Genomic DNA, 20996 nt, shown 5'->3' on the forward strand with positions numbered 1-20996 from the left:
TACCATGAGAGGAAATTTTGGAAGGGTGCAAGTGATTCCTCTGTATTGCTTCTCACAGCTGCATGTGAATCTCAAAAGAAAAAGGTAATTCATAAAATGAAAATATGAAGTAGCAGGAGACACATGAAAAAGAATGGCAGAAAAGTTGATGGCTAGAGGATTCATTATAATCTTTTTCTTCATTTGCTTGAAAATTTCCATAACAAAAAGGGTTTCTTAAGGTTTAGAAGAGTAAACTTTGCAATTTCCCTACAAACTGGTATTATCTCCTGATTTTCCTAACTAGTGTGTCTGCGGACTTCCAAATTCCCATACCACTAGGCTATTTTACACACTCTTGCTACTTGTTTCTTTCTAAAATACTATATATATATTTGTTTGTTTGTTTGTTTTTGTTTTTGTTTTTTACTCTATCATTCCTTTGCTTAAAAGGAACTCTGCTGCTACTTCAGGATAAAGTTCACGGTTATAAAAAAAAAAAAAAAAATTCCTCCACAGTCAGGCCTGAGCAATTGTATGTTCATCTCCCACACACCCTCTGCATAAACCCTGCACTTCGGTCAAACTAGACTCACAGTTCCACGGATATAATTTTGGACACAGTACTCATGCCTGTGTGCCATTCTCCTGCCTGCTACTCTCTCTCTACTCCACAGACCTAAATCTCACCCATTTTTACAAAGCAGAACAAATCCCATCTTCTTCATGAAGCCCCCCCCCCACTTCATAACAAGACTCTTAAGAGTAAGGATCACGTATTTTATCGCAATGCCTACTAGCCTTCCTGATACAATCGAGGTTTTCAATGGAAAGATGTGGATTTAACTGAATGAATGTTTAATGTAAAGCCTTGGAGAGATTACCAAATTTTAGAAAAAAAAAATTTTTAAGTAGAAATGTTAAAGAGATTTAAAAATAAAAACTGGAATTCAGTACACTTGAATTTCAAATAGTAATACTATATATAATTTGTTTTATCACCTTGGGTAACTCATTTAACATATCTTGGCATTTGGTTCTAAAATATAAAATGAAGCACTAGGCTCCTCATTTTTTAATATGTAGACACTATACTTGCCTCTGGAAAAAAATATCCCAAGGGCTTCCATAGACTATAATTTTATTCGTAAACATTACTCATCAACAGAGTCTAAACTTTATATAAAACACAGAAAGCAAAACAGTATCCCTGATCCACCAGTTTTTAAATAAACCTGAGTCAATGACAATGAATCACATGATGAGTCTGGAGACCACAGGAAGTAGGACCACCATATCATTTAAAGGTATTGCATTTGATAAGTCTTCCTACAGTACCTGCACCCTAAGGGAGGTATAGTCTCTCTTCCCATAGCATTAAAAATCTGCCATCCCATAACTTGAAGCTAACTGTCAAGGATGTATAGTACAAAGGCAGAAACATTTTATTTCAAAGATTACAACCTTGTCAAGAAACCACTAAGGTTTCCCTGAATACTGAGGTGGATACTCACAAGGACAGGAAGTGCACTGGGGAGAACACAGAATGAGATTAGATATTAAGAGAATAAATTCTACTTTGCCTTAAGAAAAAAACAAATGTCACTCTCTAAGCAGGCCTGTGTATTCAGGAAGGTCATGATTCATGGTCTGCCTTCCAGGTTGGAAGTGGCAGGAATCTTAACCAAACCATGAAGCCTGCACAGTTTGCCCTCACACTGACCCTCTGGGAATGCCCAGGCTGGAAGAGAACAGAGTTGTATAAGCATCAGCTATACCCACCACTAGTACTCAATGAAACTTGGAAGAGCACCTATCAAAGAGAATATCATTAGCACATGAATGAGGAGGCAACATTCCTGCTCCAGAACTTTGAATTCATTAGGATGGGGAGGCTGGTTCCATGAGAGAGCCCAAAGTGGGAAAGAGATGGGCCAATGGGATGAACTGCGGAAGCTAAGCACAGGGCCTTGGGGATGAGTGAACTGAGGTCATAGGAACCCAAAGACTAGTCTGGGGAGAAAAGCACGAAGCAGCAGTTCATTTTTCTCTGCACTGGCCCAGCAGCACCAGAGTCCTGGCAGTTACCTGAGGTTTCTTCACCTTAATGATCCAAGTGGGCGGGACAATAACAGCAGCATGAGCCCCCAGGGAGCAGGGTTCTTCAATGTGATGCAGCATGAAGCAGGTCACCTTATTGTGAAACTGAAGAGAAAAATAAGCCAGTAAACAATTCTGGTCAAAGAGTAATGCTGCAGCAAGAAGGGATAAATATGTACACGTGCACACACACACACACACACTCATTACATGCACAAAAATACATATGCATGCACACATGCACACATGGGCACACACTGAGGACTGAGGACATGCTTTTCTCATCACCACCCAGCCAGCCCCAGGAGCTTAGAGACCAGACTTCAAATTTATTCCGGTTTACAAACTTATAACATTGATAACAAGAAATCAGTCTAGCAGGATGAAGCCTGCTAAAACTTTCTAATCGCTGCATGGAATATTTACTTAAAAGTTTTAGAGTCTTGGAGGGTTCTATTAATCCTGATTTTGCACAAAATGTTCACATACACTTCCCTTGACCTGTGCTGGCCATGGACTTGTTTGATCTAAGATAACGTTAAGAAGGAAATGAACAGGCAGAAAGGCAATGCCTACTACCTGCCTTTCCTTTTCCTATCATAGATATAAATCCTCCCAGGTTGTCTTTCCGGTTTAGAGAAGGCAGAAAAGAAGCATGATGTCTCTTCTACAGAGTCAAAAATCCCAGAAGTAACAAAGTACAAAGAGATTGCTTCTGTTGGGTTTGTCTGGGACTGCTAAAAAAAAATTCAATGACCCTATTACTCTTGGCAAGTCTAAAGTGATTTTCGCTTTTGAAAGGAAGTAAATGTAGGCTAACGATCATAACAATACCACAGTATTAGGGTCTTAACTGTATACCCCAACAGTGACACTCAGACTGGTGACCTTAGGCCAGTCAAGTTTTCAACCATCTTTTGTGTGACTATAAAGTGATAGTGATGTGTAATAACATTTATTTTTAGGAAAAAGAAAACTAAAATCAACATTATGCAATAATTATAGGCCTTAAATTTTAATCACAGTGATTTTAAAAATTCAACCTCAGTTTCTTCTTAGATTATACTTCACGTAACTATATAATTTATCATTTTAACTGGAACAATGTTAAAAGTAAAAAGTATCACTGATAATAATGTTGAAAACACAAACACAAATTAGGACCGTCTCCAAAAAAACTGGCAAATATGTCCACCCTAATTACATTACATAACATTAGAGAGGTTTTTGTTTTCATTTCTACATGTCTTCAAGATCTGCTGTGATCCAGTGGCTAATTATTAATCAAGCAATTATATATAAAATACTGGTAAAATAATTAACAAATCTGCCTGCCACCAGTTATTGGTGATCTGCAAACAAATATACCAGATAAATATTATTAACATTTGAATACCTTCTTTAAAAATTGCTTTTTTTCTTGGCAATTCAAATAAACCCTCAAATGTATGACCACTGCATTTCTAAAACATTAGGGATCGCAGAGACTGCCTATGTCAAGTCTCTCAATGAATACCTAAGTAATCTCCACTCTAGAGACTCAGAGGTACATCCAAGATTGCACAGTTTTTAAATGATGGAATCAAAACCCCAACCCTGGAAATCCAGGTCCCAAACCCCATATTCTTTCTCCTGTACCATAAAGGGTCACATATTTATTTGCCTGTCTGACATCAAATATCCTAGAAGGGGTTCACCTGGACTGTGAAAACATATCAACCGCTGTAATTTGTGTTCGAATCTTTTGTACCTATCGTCCTTACAAAAATCACCTTCTACAAGGTGGGAAACTGGGAAATTCAAAGATAAGTGGAACTGACCAAAGCTCTACCACAATGGTCAGGTGAAAGTTGTCCTTTGTAGTGATTCAGTTGGACTACAGATTAATAGAAAGAGAGCACACATGTTCATTGTAAAGTGGGATTGAGTTTCCAAATTAATTGAATCTGGATAGACCATCTCACCACAGCCTGGTAGCTGCACAGGGCAGGAGCAGATGCAGCCGATCTGAGCACACTGCTGCCCAGAAGGCTGCCCCACCAGTGGGGTCTCACCAGATTAGAAGAACCAGGAGCAAAGATAGCAGCACTGGGGACCCCAGGACCACAAATGGAGATATTGCCTTGCTGGTACAGAGTTTCATTCAATAACTAGGATGGCCTTATATTTGTGCACACATTCTTGAACAGATGTGAAATGATTATTTGTGTAACAACTAACTGAAAGTAAGTGAAAATGCCAGGAATAAAAAATGTCACAGGATTGTGATGCAGCGACACTGAGCTTTCCAGACCACCGAGTCTCTATCTAGTGACAGCAGGTTCTTCTGACATGTAGGAGCTAGAGATATTATTAAGTTGAACTATATGGAACTGCCAAAATATAAATGGTTTTGACCCACAAAATGTCCATTTCATATGTTTCAACTAAATGCATCTGTTCCAGCCCCATGGCCTGTGTGGCTAGTTTAGCGTGATGTGTGTAGTGGCAGGAGTTTTCTGCAAACCTTTAACCTCACCAAGACACCACAGCCTTTTCTTTGCAGGTCCCCTGTGCAACGAAGGGGTTATATATTCCAACTTATTCAAAAGAATAGGGAGATTGAGAAATTACAGCAGGCATCAGCAAACTTTTTCTATAAAGGCACAGGGAATAAATATTTTAGGCTTATGGGATCATCCACCTCTGTTGCAATTACTCATCCTTGCCATTGTAGCATGAAAGTGTCTATAGACAATACATAAATGAAAAAAACAGCCACAGACAATATATAAATAACTGGGCATGGCTGCATTCCAATGAAATTTTATTTACAAAAATAGATGGCAGCCAGACTTGGCCTACGAGCTGTAGTCTGCCAACACCTGGGTTAGACTATATGTTATGTGGTAAAAGAAAGAACAGGTACACAGGTACACATGTACAAACAAATAAGAAAATGTAGCATCTGGTACAGACCGAGGAATTATGCTCTAAATAAAGTGGGAAAAAAGGTAGATTAAAGAAAAATAAATAGGGACATTACCATCAGATCCTAATGAGTATATATATGTTCAAATGTAAGAAAGAGCTACATTTCAATGAGTGTACAGACAACATCCAAACCTAAAAAAGCATACAAGAACCACTCTTCTTATCCTCACACTTAGCCCCAAAATAAAAAGTCATGCACATTAAACATTAAAACCAGAAGAGCCAGGATTCCTGTCCACCTGTGTTGGAGGGACCTCTTAGGTCATACGTTGCTTTGCTTCTAATGTTGTACCTTCATACCAGAGGAGTTCTCAACAATACAGAGGTACTGGAGGGAAAATGTGGTCTAGGTGTGAGAAGTCCTCAACTCTAGACCCAGTGTTAGAATTAGGGGAGGATTTTCTAGTCTTTGACCCCAAGCTTTAATGTACATAAAATATAGAAGTTAATTTATCTCTCTAGTGTATCCCAGCTCATCTATGCTATTGTTCTATAGTTTCAGTCTGTCTTTCTTCCTCCAAGGATCCTATATGAGAAAAGCAATACATTAAATTAGGAATGCCTTCTACTTCCAGGGAGAAACTCAAATAATGACACAAGTGTATTTCGACAAAACGTGAGCCCACATTGCTTTATTTCATCCCAAACTTACCGCCTGCTTGCACCAGGAACAGCTGATAGCCACAATCTCTTTACTGTGGAAGGAGAACTTTTGCTGGAAGCCCTGGGATATTAGGACAAGAGACAGATAATTTAAAACCACCTCAGTTACAGCGCACATTTGCCCTCCTGAAGTGCAATGACGTGAATAAGGCCAGAAGGCCAGGACTGTCACCCACCACTGGAGGTAAGTAGAATTGCAAAGGCCACATTGAGCACCACACTCACCACTTTCTGCCTGCAATGATTTTCTAATCCTGAAGCATTTCAAGTGAGAGAGAGAGGAGGTGCTGGTATTTCCTAGACCACCTACTACTCAAAGTCAGCCACACAAAAAGAGCTTTTTGAAAAAATAAATGTTGTTCTGATATGTTTTTATTATAACCAAAGGAAAAGCCATTAATGGTTCACATGGTCTTGTCTAACAATAATCATTCATCTCAGAGGCTCTATACAACTTTAGCATCCGAGAACCCAGAAAAAAAAAAAGAAATGAAATATCAGAGAGACAATAACTGGAACTCCGGGTCTGGGAGAAGTCCAACGGTGTAGTAGTAAATTCAGACACTTTCATAAGCCCCTTGAGATGTCTCCACTCAAAACAAGCAGCTTTTAATTTTTATTCTTTACCAGGAAGCAACGATGAAATCAATGTAATGGTAAACCTAATCCTCTTAAAGGAACAAACTGAATTACTTTTCCATCCAGAACAGAAGAGGTGATTTTCGGCTGCTGCTGTCCCTAAATAATGGCCAGAGAGAAGTATGTAGTATTGCACAAAGAATTTTTTTAGCCTTCCCAAAGCTCATCCATTTCCCTCTGCCTGTGAAATCTAAACCCCAACAAAAAATTCAAAGCCACAATAAAAAATGTTAAAACAGAGCTTTTGTAAGGTGATCAAAAGAAAACAGAAAGATGTGATAGGCAGGAAAGCTATTCAAGGCACTGGCTAAGTAAGTCTGGCTTACTGTGTACAGATAATTTTAAGTTGAAAATCAATTACCACATTATTAAATTATGTCCCAATGGCATTTTTCAGCGCCCATAATCCCTGCCCATCTGCAGTACTTTATATACTACCGAGCATTTCCTCCTTTTGAACCTCTCTCGTTTTTGTTTTTGTTTTTTTTTTTTGAGACGGGGTCTTCGTCTGTCGCCCAGGCTGGAGTGCGGTGACCCAATCTCGTCTCACTGCAAGCTCCGCCTCCCGGGTTCACACCATTCTCCTGCCTGAGCCTCCCGAGTAGCTGGGACTACAGGCGCCTGCCACCACGCCTGGCTAATTTTTTGTATTTTTTTAGTAGAGACAGGGTTTCACCGTGTTAGCCAGGATGGTCTCAATCTCCTGACCTCATGATCTGCTCGCCTCGGCTTCCCAAAGTGCTAGGATTATAGGCATGAGCCATCTCGCCCGGCCTTCTCCCCTCTCTTGATTTCCTAACACACCGTCCCAGTTCTCTTCTACCTCTCCAGTCTTCTGTATGTGGACAGACAACCAGGGCTGGTTTCACTACTTTTGCTCCAACCTGAACTACCACTTCCAGAGACATGACCTTAACGTCAGACTCTCCTGGGTTTTGAAAAATGTATCCATCAATACCTCCTTCTCAAAAGCCTAAGAGGTATTTTCACTCCCTGTGCAGAAAAGAGTTAACATAGCAAATCAGACTCCTTAAAAAGGCTGCTTGCAGCTGGGTGTGGTGGCTCACGCCTGTAATCCCAGCACTTTGGGAGGCGGAGGCGGGCAGATTGCCTGAGGTCAGGAGTTCAAGAGCAGCCTGACCAACATGGGGAAACCCCGTCTGTACTAAAAATAGAAAAGTCAGCTGGGCTTGGTGGCAGGCGCCTGTAATCCCAGCTACTCGGGAGGCTGAGTCAGGAGAATTTCTTGAATCCAAGAGTCGGAAGTGGCAGTGAGCCAAAATCGTGCTACTGCCCCCTAGCCTGGGGGATAGAGCAAGACTCCATCTCAAAAAATAATAATAAAATAAAAAATTTAAAAAAAAAATAAAGAAAGGCTGCTTGCAAGGTTGGCCCTTGGTTGGCATCTGGGAACTCGGATTGCAGGAGGGTTTCTCCAATTGACAGCACAGTTAAGAGAGTCTCATTGGGCTTAAACTGTCTTTGCACAGACTGGGCATGGTGGCTCATGCCTGTAATTCCAGGACTTTGGGATGCTGAGGTAGGCAGATTGCTTGAGCCCTGGAGTTTGTGACCAGCCTAGGCAACACAGTAAGACCTTGTCTCTATATTAAAATAAAAAAAAAAAAGAAAGAAAAGAAACTTTTTGCACCAATGTAGGTTTTGTCCTTCTGGAAGTCTGGAATTTTATTACGTGCAATGCAGAGACCTGCATACCTAACCCTTCGGCCCACTAGACTCTGTGTCCTCTTGTAAGCTGTTCTGTTTAGGCAGTTGCAACTCTTATGTGATTATGTGAAAAGTGCTTATGTGAAAAGGCCTCAATAAAAACCCTGGACACTGAGTCCAGTATTCCTTCCATATGTGTTTCACAGTACTTTGCTGGAGGAATTAGGCACATCCTGTGTGACTCTCCTGGGAGAGGACTCTTGGAAGCTTGTGCCTGGCCTCCTCCAGACTTTGTGCCATGAGCCCTTCCCTTTGTTGATTTTACTTTGCATCCTTGTGTTGTAATAAACTATAGATATTAGCACTACACACTGAGTCCTGTGTGTCCTCCTAGTGAATCACTGAACCTGGGGTGGTCTTGAGGACCCCTGATATGTTCCTCTCCTCCCAGATAAGGACTCCTGCTATTTCTTCTTCTGTCAATGACAGTATCTTTTCCCAAGGAAAAAAAAAGTGCTTCTGACACACACACACACACACACACACGGACTTAAGTGCTGAATTTTGATGTCCATGTGTTTACTACTACAGGGCCAGCAACAGCCCCCACAGTCCCCAACACCTGAGAGTTGCAACTGCCTAAACAGAACAGCTTACAAGAGGACACAGAGTCTAGTGGGCCAAAGGGTTAGGTATGCAGGTCTTTTCAAAGATGATGCTAAACTGTTCAATATGAAATAAGATGGCACCAAAACTGCAGAAATGACTTCACATTGCAGCCATTTGAAAAGCTCCTCATCATCCCCCAAGCCATTTTTCAGGGAGCAAAAAAAGGCTACAGCGACACTTTGTGGCTACTGTGTGGGAAAGAAAAGAGCAGCAGAAGCTGGGGTGAGACCCGAGTGCCTCTGTCCAGTCTGGTATCACGCCCTGCTGAGGGTCACCTCCCATCCGGATTTTTGCTCCATTTTCTAACTTGTCCCTCCACTGATAGTCTGTTTCTCCCTTTATTCCTCACTCTATCCTGGGCACTGCCACCCGGTGAAATGATGCTTTCTAAGTTTCTGCCTCCCATTCAAAATACTTGAATGACACGACACTTCTTTCCTTACAGATTAACGGAACAAGCTCTTCATGCAGGTATTCAGGGCCATCCATAATCTTCCCACCAATTTTCTGACATCTATCTTCCACTCCTTTGCATTATAAATTCCTGTCCGTAGTGAGACAGGTCTACTCATATCCACAATATGTTTTATTCTTTTATAGTTCTATTTATTTATTTATTTTTGGCTGTTTCTTCACTCCCAACATACCATCTAGAAACCTACCCCCATTTCATATACAGTATCTAAATTTTGCTTCCACTAAAAAATCTACAAGAGTCTTCCAAAATAACCTCAACTCACTGTGACCTCTCCTTGTACAGGCTTGCCTTGCCTCGTACCTACCCTTGCCATTATAAATAGCTGCCCTATGTGGCTGGTTATTTTGTGTGCACATGTATTATCTCTCCAATGGAACTGTAAGTTCTTTGAAGGCAGTCAGTCCTTGTCTAGTTCTTAGCAACCTGGCATAGTTCTTTGAACATCACAGGCATGCCATGATATTTTCTGATTAATTGAACAAAAAGTTGCTGCTATTCTGTCATGATCTAATTACAAACTTCATGCTATCCAGACATTATAAGCCTTACCCAAGCCACCTGAAAATGTTTCCTCACAGCATCCTTCCAGGCAAAAAAACTAACCCCTACAGCCACTGCAAAGATGGTAGGATTCCGATGTTCATTTTTAAGTCCACAATATTAAAATGCAGCACGGATAAAAATCAATACAGTAGAATTTGTGGCAAGACAGCAGTAGTAGCCACAACTAGAGGTCTGCTAAATGTTACAGTTTTAAATGTATCATTATTAAGTCTTAAATGCAATCACCAGGCCACCATTCTCTCCACTTAGATATCAGATGGCTGTGCATGAAACAAAAGCTGAGGAGAGACGGCAAAGCTCAGAATCATTCTTGGATCTTCTTGTTGGCTGAGTGATCTTAGGCAAATCACTTAACTCTTCTAACTTCCTCTTTCATGAGAAAATGGGAATAATAATACAAACCTCTCCTATAACACTAAGTGGTTATAAGCATCAAATGAGGCCATGCATTTAAAACTCTTTATAACACTTTACCTACTTATGTATTTAATGTGTGTTTATATAAAGCTAAGGAGTGCTTTTATGGCCAAGATCTATGAACAAGAATCTCTTCCACCATCTCGCCGAGAAAGCTTTCTGGTGTCTGATATGTGACTAAGTGATGCTCTACTCAATGATATAGGGTGAGTGTATCTAGCCCCACCTCGCTACTAAATATTAGCCCTCTGGTTTCTGGGAGAGAATAGATACAATACACTGTGGTACTAACAGCCAGACCGATACTAGAAACAAACAATAAGGCCAATCACAATTGGGGCACTGGGCACTACACTTATGCAGTATTGTGGCAGGGCCCTTGGCAATGAGCCTGGTGGTAATCAACTCTGTGCTTTGTTTTATATTCTTGTCTGGCAGACCCACAGCAACCATAGCTTCGGGCTGCTCATCTAACACAGAGACATAAATAGAGCACATCAGAGCCTTCATGGACCAAGTTCCCATTAAACCACCTGCTATAGGAAGACTCTGGCCAGGCTCTCAGCATGCCAAAATGAACCAGATTCCAAATTACTCATTTTTAAATGTTGGCCCAAATATGCTAATATGGTACTGACAGATGCCCTGACTGAAGTTCAACTGACTCTATGATTTTTAAGAGCTGTTTAGTTCAGTACTGTCAAAGAGGAAAATAGGGATGGGAGGCCAGATGCTTTGGATCCAACCGACTTCAGGATTAAAAATACCAAGAACATTGAGGAATAAGGTCTTTTTTTGTTCTTTGGGATTTTTCAATCAAATTGAGCCTTTGGAATAAAGTTTAAACCAGATTTATTCTGAGTACTAAAGTTTTGTTGCCTTCTGACTTCTTCTGTCATCTAGGGCAGGTACCAAATGGCACTCAGTTTTACAGCCTTGGCTGAAACCAGAAAAAAAAGGGCTTGACTTAAAATAAGCTGAATTTATTTCATTATTTCTGTATTTAACTTTGTTTGGGGTGAGAGAATATTCTGACCATAGGCTGATTCCCTATTTGATCTGATTTGATCCAACACAAGAGTTGATATTCCTCCTGCCTCCAAAACTTTAAACAACAAAATAAACTTCTCCATATCCACTAGCGTGTCCAAGGCTCATAAAGTATTACAAAGGACAAACCCATGGAATTATAAAATAAGACTGACTCAATTTGCTTTCGTTAATATTTATCTTAAAACACAGAACTCCAAACATTTCTACACAAATACTTCCTATGATTTTTGAAAAAAAAGTACTTTTATGTATTTTATATTTCATCTCTAAAATGTTTATCATACATTTAATTAATGGCAAAGTTAAGTTTCTAGCAAAATAAGATGAAAATTTTAAAATGAAACTGTTGGACCACATATAAAGGTATTCTATAGGATAGCAATAACATAGTGATTTGGTACACACTAGTGTCAAGACAATTTTTCCATTTTCACTTTGCTAGAAGACCTCAAACTGGTTGTGGTGTTTCAACGTAATTGCTTCCAACCCTCCGAAGTTGACAAACAACTGTGATGTTTGGGCATTCCACCAGTGGAAGCAGATAAGCAACTGAGACCTTCACGCGACCCAGGTACAGACTCACACCAACCTAACTGAAAACTTTTTTCGGTGATAAAAAGTGGCATTTGTTTTTTTTTTTTTTTTTTTTTTTTTGAGACGGAGTCTTGCTCTTTTGCCCAGGCTGGAGTGCAGTGGCCCGATCTCAGCTCACTGCAAGCTCCGCCTCCTGGGTTCACGCCATTCTCCTGCCTCAGCCTCCCGAGTAGCTGGGACTACAGGCGCCCGCCACCACGCCCGGCTAATTTTTCCTATTTTTAGTAGAGACGGGGTTTCACCGTGTTAGCTAGGATGGTCTCGATCTCCTGACCTCGTGATCCGCCCGCCTCGGCCTCCCAAAGTGCTGGGATTACAGGCATGAGCCACCGCGCCCGGCCTGGCATTTGTTTTAACCAACTATCTACTGACTTACGGACTATATCTGTCTTATCCAGAGTGTAGCCTTCAGTTTTTAACCAGCAAAACCCACCATAAACCAACTCCCTAATACATACACAAATTATTGGCTTTTTCCTTCAACAAATTATTCAGCCTAGTTTTCTGCTGATATGTGTACCCTTGCCTGGTAATGTGACTAATGTGAAACCTTGAAAATTAGGCTGGTTTGATAATATGCCTTTTCCATAGTTTTCTCACAGTGTAAAAATGGTAGCATAATATTCTAGACTTTGCAAAACTAGGGTTTATTTACCCATAGAAAACCTAAGTTATCTAAATTTCCTAAATTTTCTATACAAATTTTACTAGTCTTAAAATTGTTATAAATATTAAGATCTTCAAAATGTAAACATATATATTCATCTATATGGGATTATAGTAAACAACGTCTTTATAATTTCTGACAGTGCTGCAAATTAGGTGAATCTAGATAGTTACTTTATTAGAATCATCTTTGAAAAATCTAAATGCATGTCTCTTGGATTTAATTACAATATCTTTTATGGCATTAATAAAAGACTCTGAAAGTTTTTCAGTGCCCTTACTGTCTATAATATTTTCCCATTCCAGAGGAATCAAGGATTTATGTCCATAGATTGACATTTTTTTACCCCTCTGTTTTCTAAATTCCTCCATTCTAATATTGTTAGTAATCACAATATATTATTAATCAAAGCCAATCACCCCCATCATCCTGAGAAAGGTTTTGCTTTTTCCATTCATTTATCTGAAGGCTCCTGCTGCAAGCTATAGATCATTCAGTCTTCTGGGGAAAAACACCAAAAATTTAAGGCACAAGATTCTCAGTACAACTTAACAACTCTTACCACAAATGTGTCATGCTGTATGAAACAACTAAGGCATAGCTTCCACGATATCTTCATTTCAGAAGCAGATGCCTTCGTGGAAATAGACAACTTAACCCAAGACCTTGGAATTGAGATAGACACCTATAACAATGGCAACTGATGTACATTTTAATTTACATTAACTATTTTTAGCTATAATATTTATATTTCATATTGCTATGACTATCCTGATATTAGGACAAAAATATTTTTTTCAGATAGTGCTATATTCAATAAGGTCAAAATCATATATGAACCTTTACCTGTTGGGTTTATATCTTTGTCCTAGAACACCAGGAAGGTTTCTTTTATGAAAGTATTATCTTAATAAGGCAACTAGCTATCATTATGACAATGCTGATCCATGAAAATTAATTTCTGCCTCTGATTAACTCATAATAAACTTACCAATAAAAATTATCATTTTAATCCTAATAATATTCACAAAGCAGGGGGTTTTTTTGAAAAAAAGACTAGTTAAAATAGTTTAAATATTTTTGAAAGATAGGATTGATGTTAACAGAGTTACCAATGACAAATCAGTTAAGGCACCTAACATATAATCTTGCCGATGGTGTGACATTACAGGAAATAATTGTCTTTACTCTTTAGCCTTAGCTCGTTGATTGCAGAAAATGCTCTTCTGCCGGTAGAATTATCTACACTTCCTTTTTGTGTAAACATAGACTATTTTGCTATACTAGTTCCCAGACAACTGAGAAGGAGACTTTAAAATTTCCCAGAATTACTCAGATTGTGCCCCTCCTTGCTTCATGAATTTATGTCAAGGTGACATTAGCATGTAATATATGACTTAGAGGGAGAAAAGAGTCTGCTCTCTAGAAATAGTTTTGACTTCACTTTGGGGTTTTACTACATCTACTCTTCCCAGTAGTATCTCAAATGATCTAATAATCTTTGCAGAGCAATGTGCCTGATCAGGGAAGGTGAAGAGGCTGCTAAGAGTGAAAAAAACTACATCTCAAAAGAACTAGCTGCAGGACCTAATCACTATGTACTAGCAGGAATGGGAGAGCGTGGGGGACTGGATCCTGAGGGTGAAGGATGAAAAAGGGCAGAATTTAGAGTTGGATAAAGGAGAATTTCCCATTGTGGGAGCACTCATCTATAATAGAGGATTTAACACATTATCAAGGACCCTAGAAGATGATAACACCAGGGTGCCTCTTGAAAATTTGAACAAAAAAAAATGAACCATGTTAAGTAAAGTAAAAATGCCTGAATTGCTGTGACAGAGGAAGAAGCAAACCAAATCTCAGAACTAGGCAGGCTAAAGCTGCTATATTAGGTACAGCTGAAAAGCCCATCAGTTGACTATGATCTGCCAGAGGCCCAAAGGACACTCCATTTACCAAAGCAATAAGAAATGTGCTGGTGAGAAGAGCACCAACATTGTTGGGAAGTTCAGAGGTGGCTCTCCCTCGTAGGTTAGACCTGATGCTAGGAAACACCTTACAGATTGGGCACTCTGACAGTAACTGGAATATAGAATTCTAAAATAATAGCACTAAACCATCAAAACAAAGTGGGTGCACTTATTGTAAGATTGAAGTTGCAGCCAATGGGACTTGACCTAGAGAGCTATGGAAATGGTTAACATAGCATGACATCCCTACAAGAAAGATGGATTATCAGATAAAAGAGACATTCCTCAATTAATAGAATCAGAAGACATCAAGAATGGATGATCAAGAGAGATGAGGGCAGATGTTGCAATAAAAAGTCATAATCTTTTGCTCTGTTTCTCGACCTAAGCTAGTTTTCAAAGACAGAATCCATTGATTGAGGGAGAGGGTAAGTCCCCAGGAGAAGAATCTTACAACAACACAGCAAGAGTCTATGATAACACTTTTCTGGTCTTTAACTAAAAGGACCTACATCCATTAACTTGGGTAGTTGTATGCTGAGGAGAGAGAGAAATGTCCAAATATTCTAAAGACTAATGGACAACTGTACAAGTTGACATGTATACCCTGGGTATGAAGCAGCACCAGGTATCTAATGGTCCCCTATTAAAATAAAGATACAGGCCAGGCATGGTGGCTCACACCTGTAATCCCAGCATTTTGGGAGGCCGAGGCGGGCAGATCACGAGGTCAGGAGATCAAGACCATCCTGGCCAACATGGTGAAACCCCGTCTCCACTAAAAATACAAAAAAATTAGCTGGGCGTGGTGGCGCACGCCTGTAGTCCCAGCTACTCAGGAGGCTGAGGCAGGAGAATTGCTTGAACCCAGGGAGCAGAGGCTGTAGTGAGCTGAGATCATGCCACTGAACTCCAGCCTGGGTGACAAAACAAGACTCTGTCTCAAATAAATAATTAAACAAACAAACAAACAAACATGAGGCCCAGTTAAACAAACAAACAAAAAGCAGGAGTCCAGCCAGGCGCAGTGGCTCATGCCTGTAATCCCAGCACTTTGGGAGGCCGAGGTGGGCAGATCAACTGAGGCTGGGAGTTCAAGACCAGACTGACCAACATGGAGAAACCCTGTCGCTACTAAAAATACAAAATTAGTCGGGCGTGGTGACGCATGCCCGTAATCCCAGCTACTTGGGCCACTGAGGCAGGAGAATTGCTTGAACCCAGGAGGCGGAGGTTGTGGTGAGCTGAGATTGCGCCATTGCACTCCAGCCTGGGCAACAAGAGCAAAACTCTTTCTCAAAAAAAAAAAAAAAAAGCAGGAGTCCTAGACCAGGGCTGGTTTTCAGAGAGTCTACTGGTTCCACAAATCCATCAGTATTAATTTCCTTTGTCCTCAATTGTGTAAGTGGAGTGAACAGAGTTGGAAACTGGCACAACCCCAAGACTGGTTGCTTGGTCTGTTGTGTAAGAGGAAGCCCAAGCGAAAGCTTCAAACCATCCTTCCAGCCATAACTAAATCAAAATCAATGTCACATTCTTAAGAAGCAATAGGCATTAAATTTATATTAATTTTGAAAGCTCTGACGATGGTATTGTGTTTACATTTCCAAAATTATCTAAGTGCCACCCTTAAAGACTAAAGGAAGCAGGAGGCAGAGGTGGTGTACTCCAACATATCCCCATTTAATTCACCAGCTGAGATCCCATAAAACCAAAGACTGGAGAATGGTGCCTGAATATCACAAATTCAACCCAGTACACTCTATTTGCAGCCACTGTGCCAAATTTGGAATATTTCAGCCTTAAGTACATGACATTTGGCAAATGAATTTTTTCCATCCCTCTCTGAAAGGAGAATTCAAAACTATTTGCAAGTGCTTTCAGGGTTAACAGTACATTTTTACAGGCATGTACCAGGGCTTTCAACTCTTCTGAATGTTATCCAGATATAATGCAAAGGAACCTGAACTGTGTGAACATTCTGTAGAACATCATTTGGTCCACCATATCAGCGGCATCACATTAAAGCAGATGAGCAAGAAGTGGAAGGTACATCGGAGGTCCTGGTGAGAAGGAAGGTGGGAGATAAGCCCTATGAAGAGTCAGGGGTCCCCCATGTCAATGAAGCTTCTAGGGGTCAGTAGTCCAAGGTATGCTAGAATATCCTCTCCAATCTAAAGAAAAAATTATTGCATTTCATAATTTAAACCACTAAGAATGAAACACAGCACTTTACTTGGCCTTTCTGGGTTCTGGAGGCAGCACATTCCACATTTAGGAATGTGATCCATTTATTGGATGACATTAAATGTTGCCAGCTTAGAATGGGGCCCAGAGCATGAAACAGTGCTGCAGCAGGTCCAGCCTGCAATGAAAGAATCCCTGTCACTCCATGTGATTAGAAATTTAGAGAAGGAGAAAAGATACCCTGTGATGTTTATAACAAGCACCAATAGGAAAATCAACACAGACTCTAGGATTCTGAAACAAGGTTGTGCTATCTGCAAGAGGGAACTATACACCTTTCAAAAATATTTTCTGGCAGGTTATTGTGCTCTGGTGGAGAAATACCTGTCCATGAATCATCAGGTGTCATGAGCTGAGTTCTGTCAGATCACTATGTCATAAGGTTGAGTGAGCCCAGCCTTAACCCATTGTTATAGTAAGTGGGACCATCTGAGATCTGGAACAAGCAGTACCAGGGATGCATGAGTAGGTGGCTCAGATCACCCACATTATCCACTATTATTACAGTACCAGGTCTCTCATTCAACTCACCTCTGGAAAAATGGGAGTACTGAATGACGAGCTCAAAGAGGAGGAAAATGCTGAGATTGGTTCATGCATGGATCAACTTGGTATATACGTCCAGGCCAAAAGTAAACTACTGCTGCACTGAAGCCTACTCAGGAGTGGGTCCTAGAGACAGGAATAATAAGAAATCCTCCTCATGGGCGTAACTTCAGGTGAAGCAAATTGTCATCCCATTTATGTGAAAAGATAGGTGGCTTGACATAGAATATATAATGATGCACAGGCAGTGATAAATGGCAAGGCTGGTTGGCCAGGGCCCTGGAGGGAAACAGGAGGTCTAGGGAAGAGGTATAAGAAAGGACATATGAAAGTAAGTACAAAGAGTGAAGAATCCTGATATTGCACATTAATTCCTACCAGAGAGCTTTCCCTTTGTAAGAACTAAAATCTCAGACACAATGCAGGTACCATACTGTGTCATGAGCCATCCCATTGATGGATGGTGCAATGGGCTTGTAAGTGCAGTACCCTTGGTGGAGTGATGGATGCTATATGTGGGTCCAATAGCATGGGTGGCCAGTCACCAAAACTGAGCTGGCTCCTGCCACTGCTGAATTTCTAACCTGCCAGCAAAAGACACCAAAGCTGAGAATCCAATATTGCATCATCCCTCAGAGAGAACAACCAGCTACTTTGAGGCAAACTGATTACACTGAAGCCCCTCCACTTTAGAAGGGGCAGCAACTCATCTCGACCGGAATCAATGCATAGTCAGGATATGGGCTTACCTCTCCCTTCTTCAGGGCCTCAGTCAGCACCACTATGCAAGGGCTTACGAAATGTGTGACCCACGAACATAGGATCCTGCACAACATTGTGTCAGACCAGGGAAATTATTTTATGGCATAGAGGTGCAGAAGCGGCCATGTGACCATGAGATCCACTGGACTATCACGGCCTACACCATCCAGAAGATGCAGGCCTGACAGAGAGATGGAATAATCTTTTGAAAATATAACACTGGCTTCAGCTTTGAGAAAATATCCTATGAGCACCATCCACCAGACTCAATATGTTTACTCACTAAATCTATGATCATTTCATGGTGCTGTGTCTCCATGACAAAATATAGAAATACAGAAACCAGTGAGTGGAAGTAGCAGTGGCTATGCCTACTGTGGCCCACTTGGGGAGTTTGTGCTTCTGGTCCCCAGAGCTCCGGGCTTTGAGGGTCTAAATCCCATGATGGAGAATTTCTTCGTCATGGGACTTAACAGGAAGCTCTTAAACTTTAAGCTACTGCTGCACCCAGTTACTTTGGAATTTTTGTGTTAAGAGACTAGCAGGCACAGAAAGGAGCCAGCATCCTGAGAGGAGTAATTGATCCTGATCGTTAGGCACAGATCTAGCTGTTACCTGACAACAGAAGCTGGAAGAATACATCTGGTAACCAGGAAATCCGCTGGGACAGGCTTTGTAATGCTATGAACAATTTTAATAATAAATAGACAACTGCAGCAGCCAAGACCAGGGAATCAGACTGCAGAGAGATAACGGTCTTGGTCCCCCTACCAGGTAGGTCACCTAGACCAGAGGCACTAGTTGAGAGTGAGGTGAATCCAGGATAAGTGGTTGAGGAGAGAGATGATGAATATCAGTAGCAGATGTAAGACCAGCTGCAACCATGGGGGCTATAGTTTATCCCATATCCTCCCTCTTCTATGTTTCCCAGGAAATGTGACCAATCAGAACCCTAGAAGAGCTGCTCTAAAAATGTATGATACAAAACAAGGGACTCTGAGTAGCACCAGGAATGGACAGTATTAAATACTGTGGCTTTCCACCCAGATAACTCTGCTTCAGGCCTGAGCCACTCATCTCATTCCCTCAGTTGAGAAGAGTCTTGGAAGCTGAAGGTCTTCAAATGAGTCACCCTCCCATCTTCAGGAATTGCCCTGAGCCTAAAAGAGTCACTTGAGCTGATGCAGCTTGGATATCTGTCCCCTCTAGAATCTCCTGCTGAAATTTGATCCCCAGTGTTGGAAGTGGGAACCGTTAGGAGGTGTTTGGGTGATGGAGGCAGATCCCCTATGAGTGGCATGGTGCTGCATTCATAGCAATGAGTGAATTCTCTATTAGTTCCAGTGACATCTGATTGTTGGGTGACACTGGCACCCCTTTTCTTTCTCTCTTGCCATGTGATCTCTACACTCAGGGCTCCTCCTTCCCCCTGTACCACGAGCAGAAGTTTCCTGAAGCCCTCACCAGATGCTGGTGCCATGCTTCTTGTACAGCCTGCAGAATTGTGAGCCAAACAATCCTCTCTTCTTTATAAACTACCCAGCCTCAGGTATTGCTTTATAGCAATGCAATGAACGAAGACATCAGCCAAGGACAGCCCTCGCCCAGTTGTGGGCCAAGGCCAAGGTCAAGGCCGGGTAACTCTGAAGGGCTCTTCCAGTTCCCCGTGGAGTTGGCTAAGGCCTCTGTTGTGACTGCCCCACAGTTCAACACCTCCCTCTACCCAGTTCTGGCGCTTTTACTTCCTTACCGGTGTCACTCCTGAGATCACTCAATAAACTTCATGCACATAAATCTCAACTCCGAGTCCGTTTCTTGGGAACCCTGAGCTAAAATAATGGTTTGGATCTGAAAAGGTAATAATATGCCTATCTTTTTATTGGAGAAGACCATGAAAAAGGAAACATTTTCCATGTAAAAGGAAAACTGTCCTCTCAACAATACCACTTGCCTAGTAGATATCAAAATGGAATGCTGTGTTTAAACCAAAATTGCTTTTAACCAGCTGAAACTAATAAACAAGAATTACACCTGTTTACTAGACTTTCATCAAAATAAAAATCTTTCCTAACCAACTGTTAAACCAACTTGAATGTACTTTTAGACTTACCTGACTTGTTTAATCAACTGTGGATGTACTTTTGGATTAATCCTGCCCTATAGGGAGTGAAAGCTCCAATTATTAATCAGCAGAACCTTGATTTTTGCTTCTCAGCTAACTATTCAGCTTATATTTCTCTGCCTGGATTATAAATAAACTAAGCACTGGCTTTGCTCATCACCGTGGTGGTCAATTTAAAGAATACATAAACATGCTTTTTCTTTAACAAGAAAGAATTTTATATCATTTCTTTTTCTTCCTTGAAATCATATTTCATTTCATTGTTTTTTTAATTAAAGGAGATTTTTTTCTGACATCAATATTTCGTGTCTGTTTGACATCCCTAGGCTTTTACACCTGGGGCAAAGACTGAGAAGAATGATTTCCATCATAAGCGGATTGAAGAAAAGCAGTTTGGAAAGGGAGGTCAGCGCAAAGAATCACAAAAGTGTTCTCAGGCAGGTCGGATTCAGGTTTTAATAAAGAGACAAACGGTGAATGAGGATTTGGGAACTGCTTCCCTTACCCCTTTCCAAGCCTGCCTGCCCTAGGGAATCCCAGTGTGTCCCAGGAATGAGCACAGCTCAGCTTGTAAATATCAGCTTGGTGGCTTCACAACTCCTCCTTTTCATTCTCCAGATACTCTTACTCATTTGCTGGTGGCTCTCTGGACCTTTCTGTCCCTTTGCTTCTCACCTTTCACCTCTTCATCTCTTCTTTCCTCTCCATATACATTTTGTTCATGTTCCTCCTCCAATTTTTATCTTAAATGTCATTATTTTCTTCATTTCCCCAATGCTTCTTTTTTTTTCTATTTTTGCCCTTTTATGAATTTTCAGTCTCTTATCTGGCAAGAATAACGATATATATATGTATATACACACACACATATACATATATATGTAC

General features: G+C 40.8%; 1 protein-coding gene across 29 annotated transcripts in view; it reads right to left on the bottom strand.

Annotated features, from left to right (window-relative positions):
* The window catches only part of DGKI (diacylglycerol kinase iota), a 496276-nt gene that overhangs the window by 264588 nt on the left and 210692 nt on the right, over positions 1 to 20996 (bottom strand). For 28 of the 29 annotated variants that reach the window (XR_010159013.1, XR_010159015.1, XR_010159014.1 and 25 more), the window contains 2 exons: positions 5705 to 5776; positions 2068 to 2184 (listed from right to left, as the gene is read on the bottom strand). Coding sequence is in view for 25 of the 29 variants with exons in the window: in XM_063815623.1 (XP_063671693.1) it covers positions 2068 to 2184; positions 5705 to 5776 (189 nt within the window). In the remaining 4 variants the exon portion in view is untranslated. The remainder of the gene's footprint in view (positions 1 to 2067; positions 2185 to 5704; positions 5777 to 20996) is intronic. The other variant, XM_063815630.1, reaches the window with a different exon arrangement.

Source organism: Pan troglodytes, chromosome 6 (assembly GCF_028858775.2).
Source record: "Pan troglodytes isolate AG18354 chromosome 6, NHGRI_mPanTro3-v2.0_pri, whole genome shotgun sequence".
Lineage (NCBI taxonomy): Eukaryota > Metazoa > Chordata > Mammalia > Primates > Hominidae > Pan > Pan troglodytes.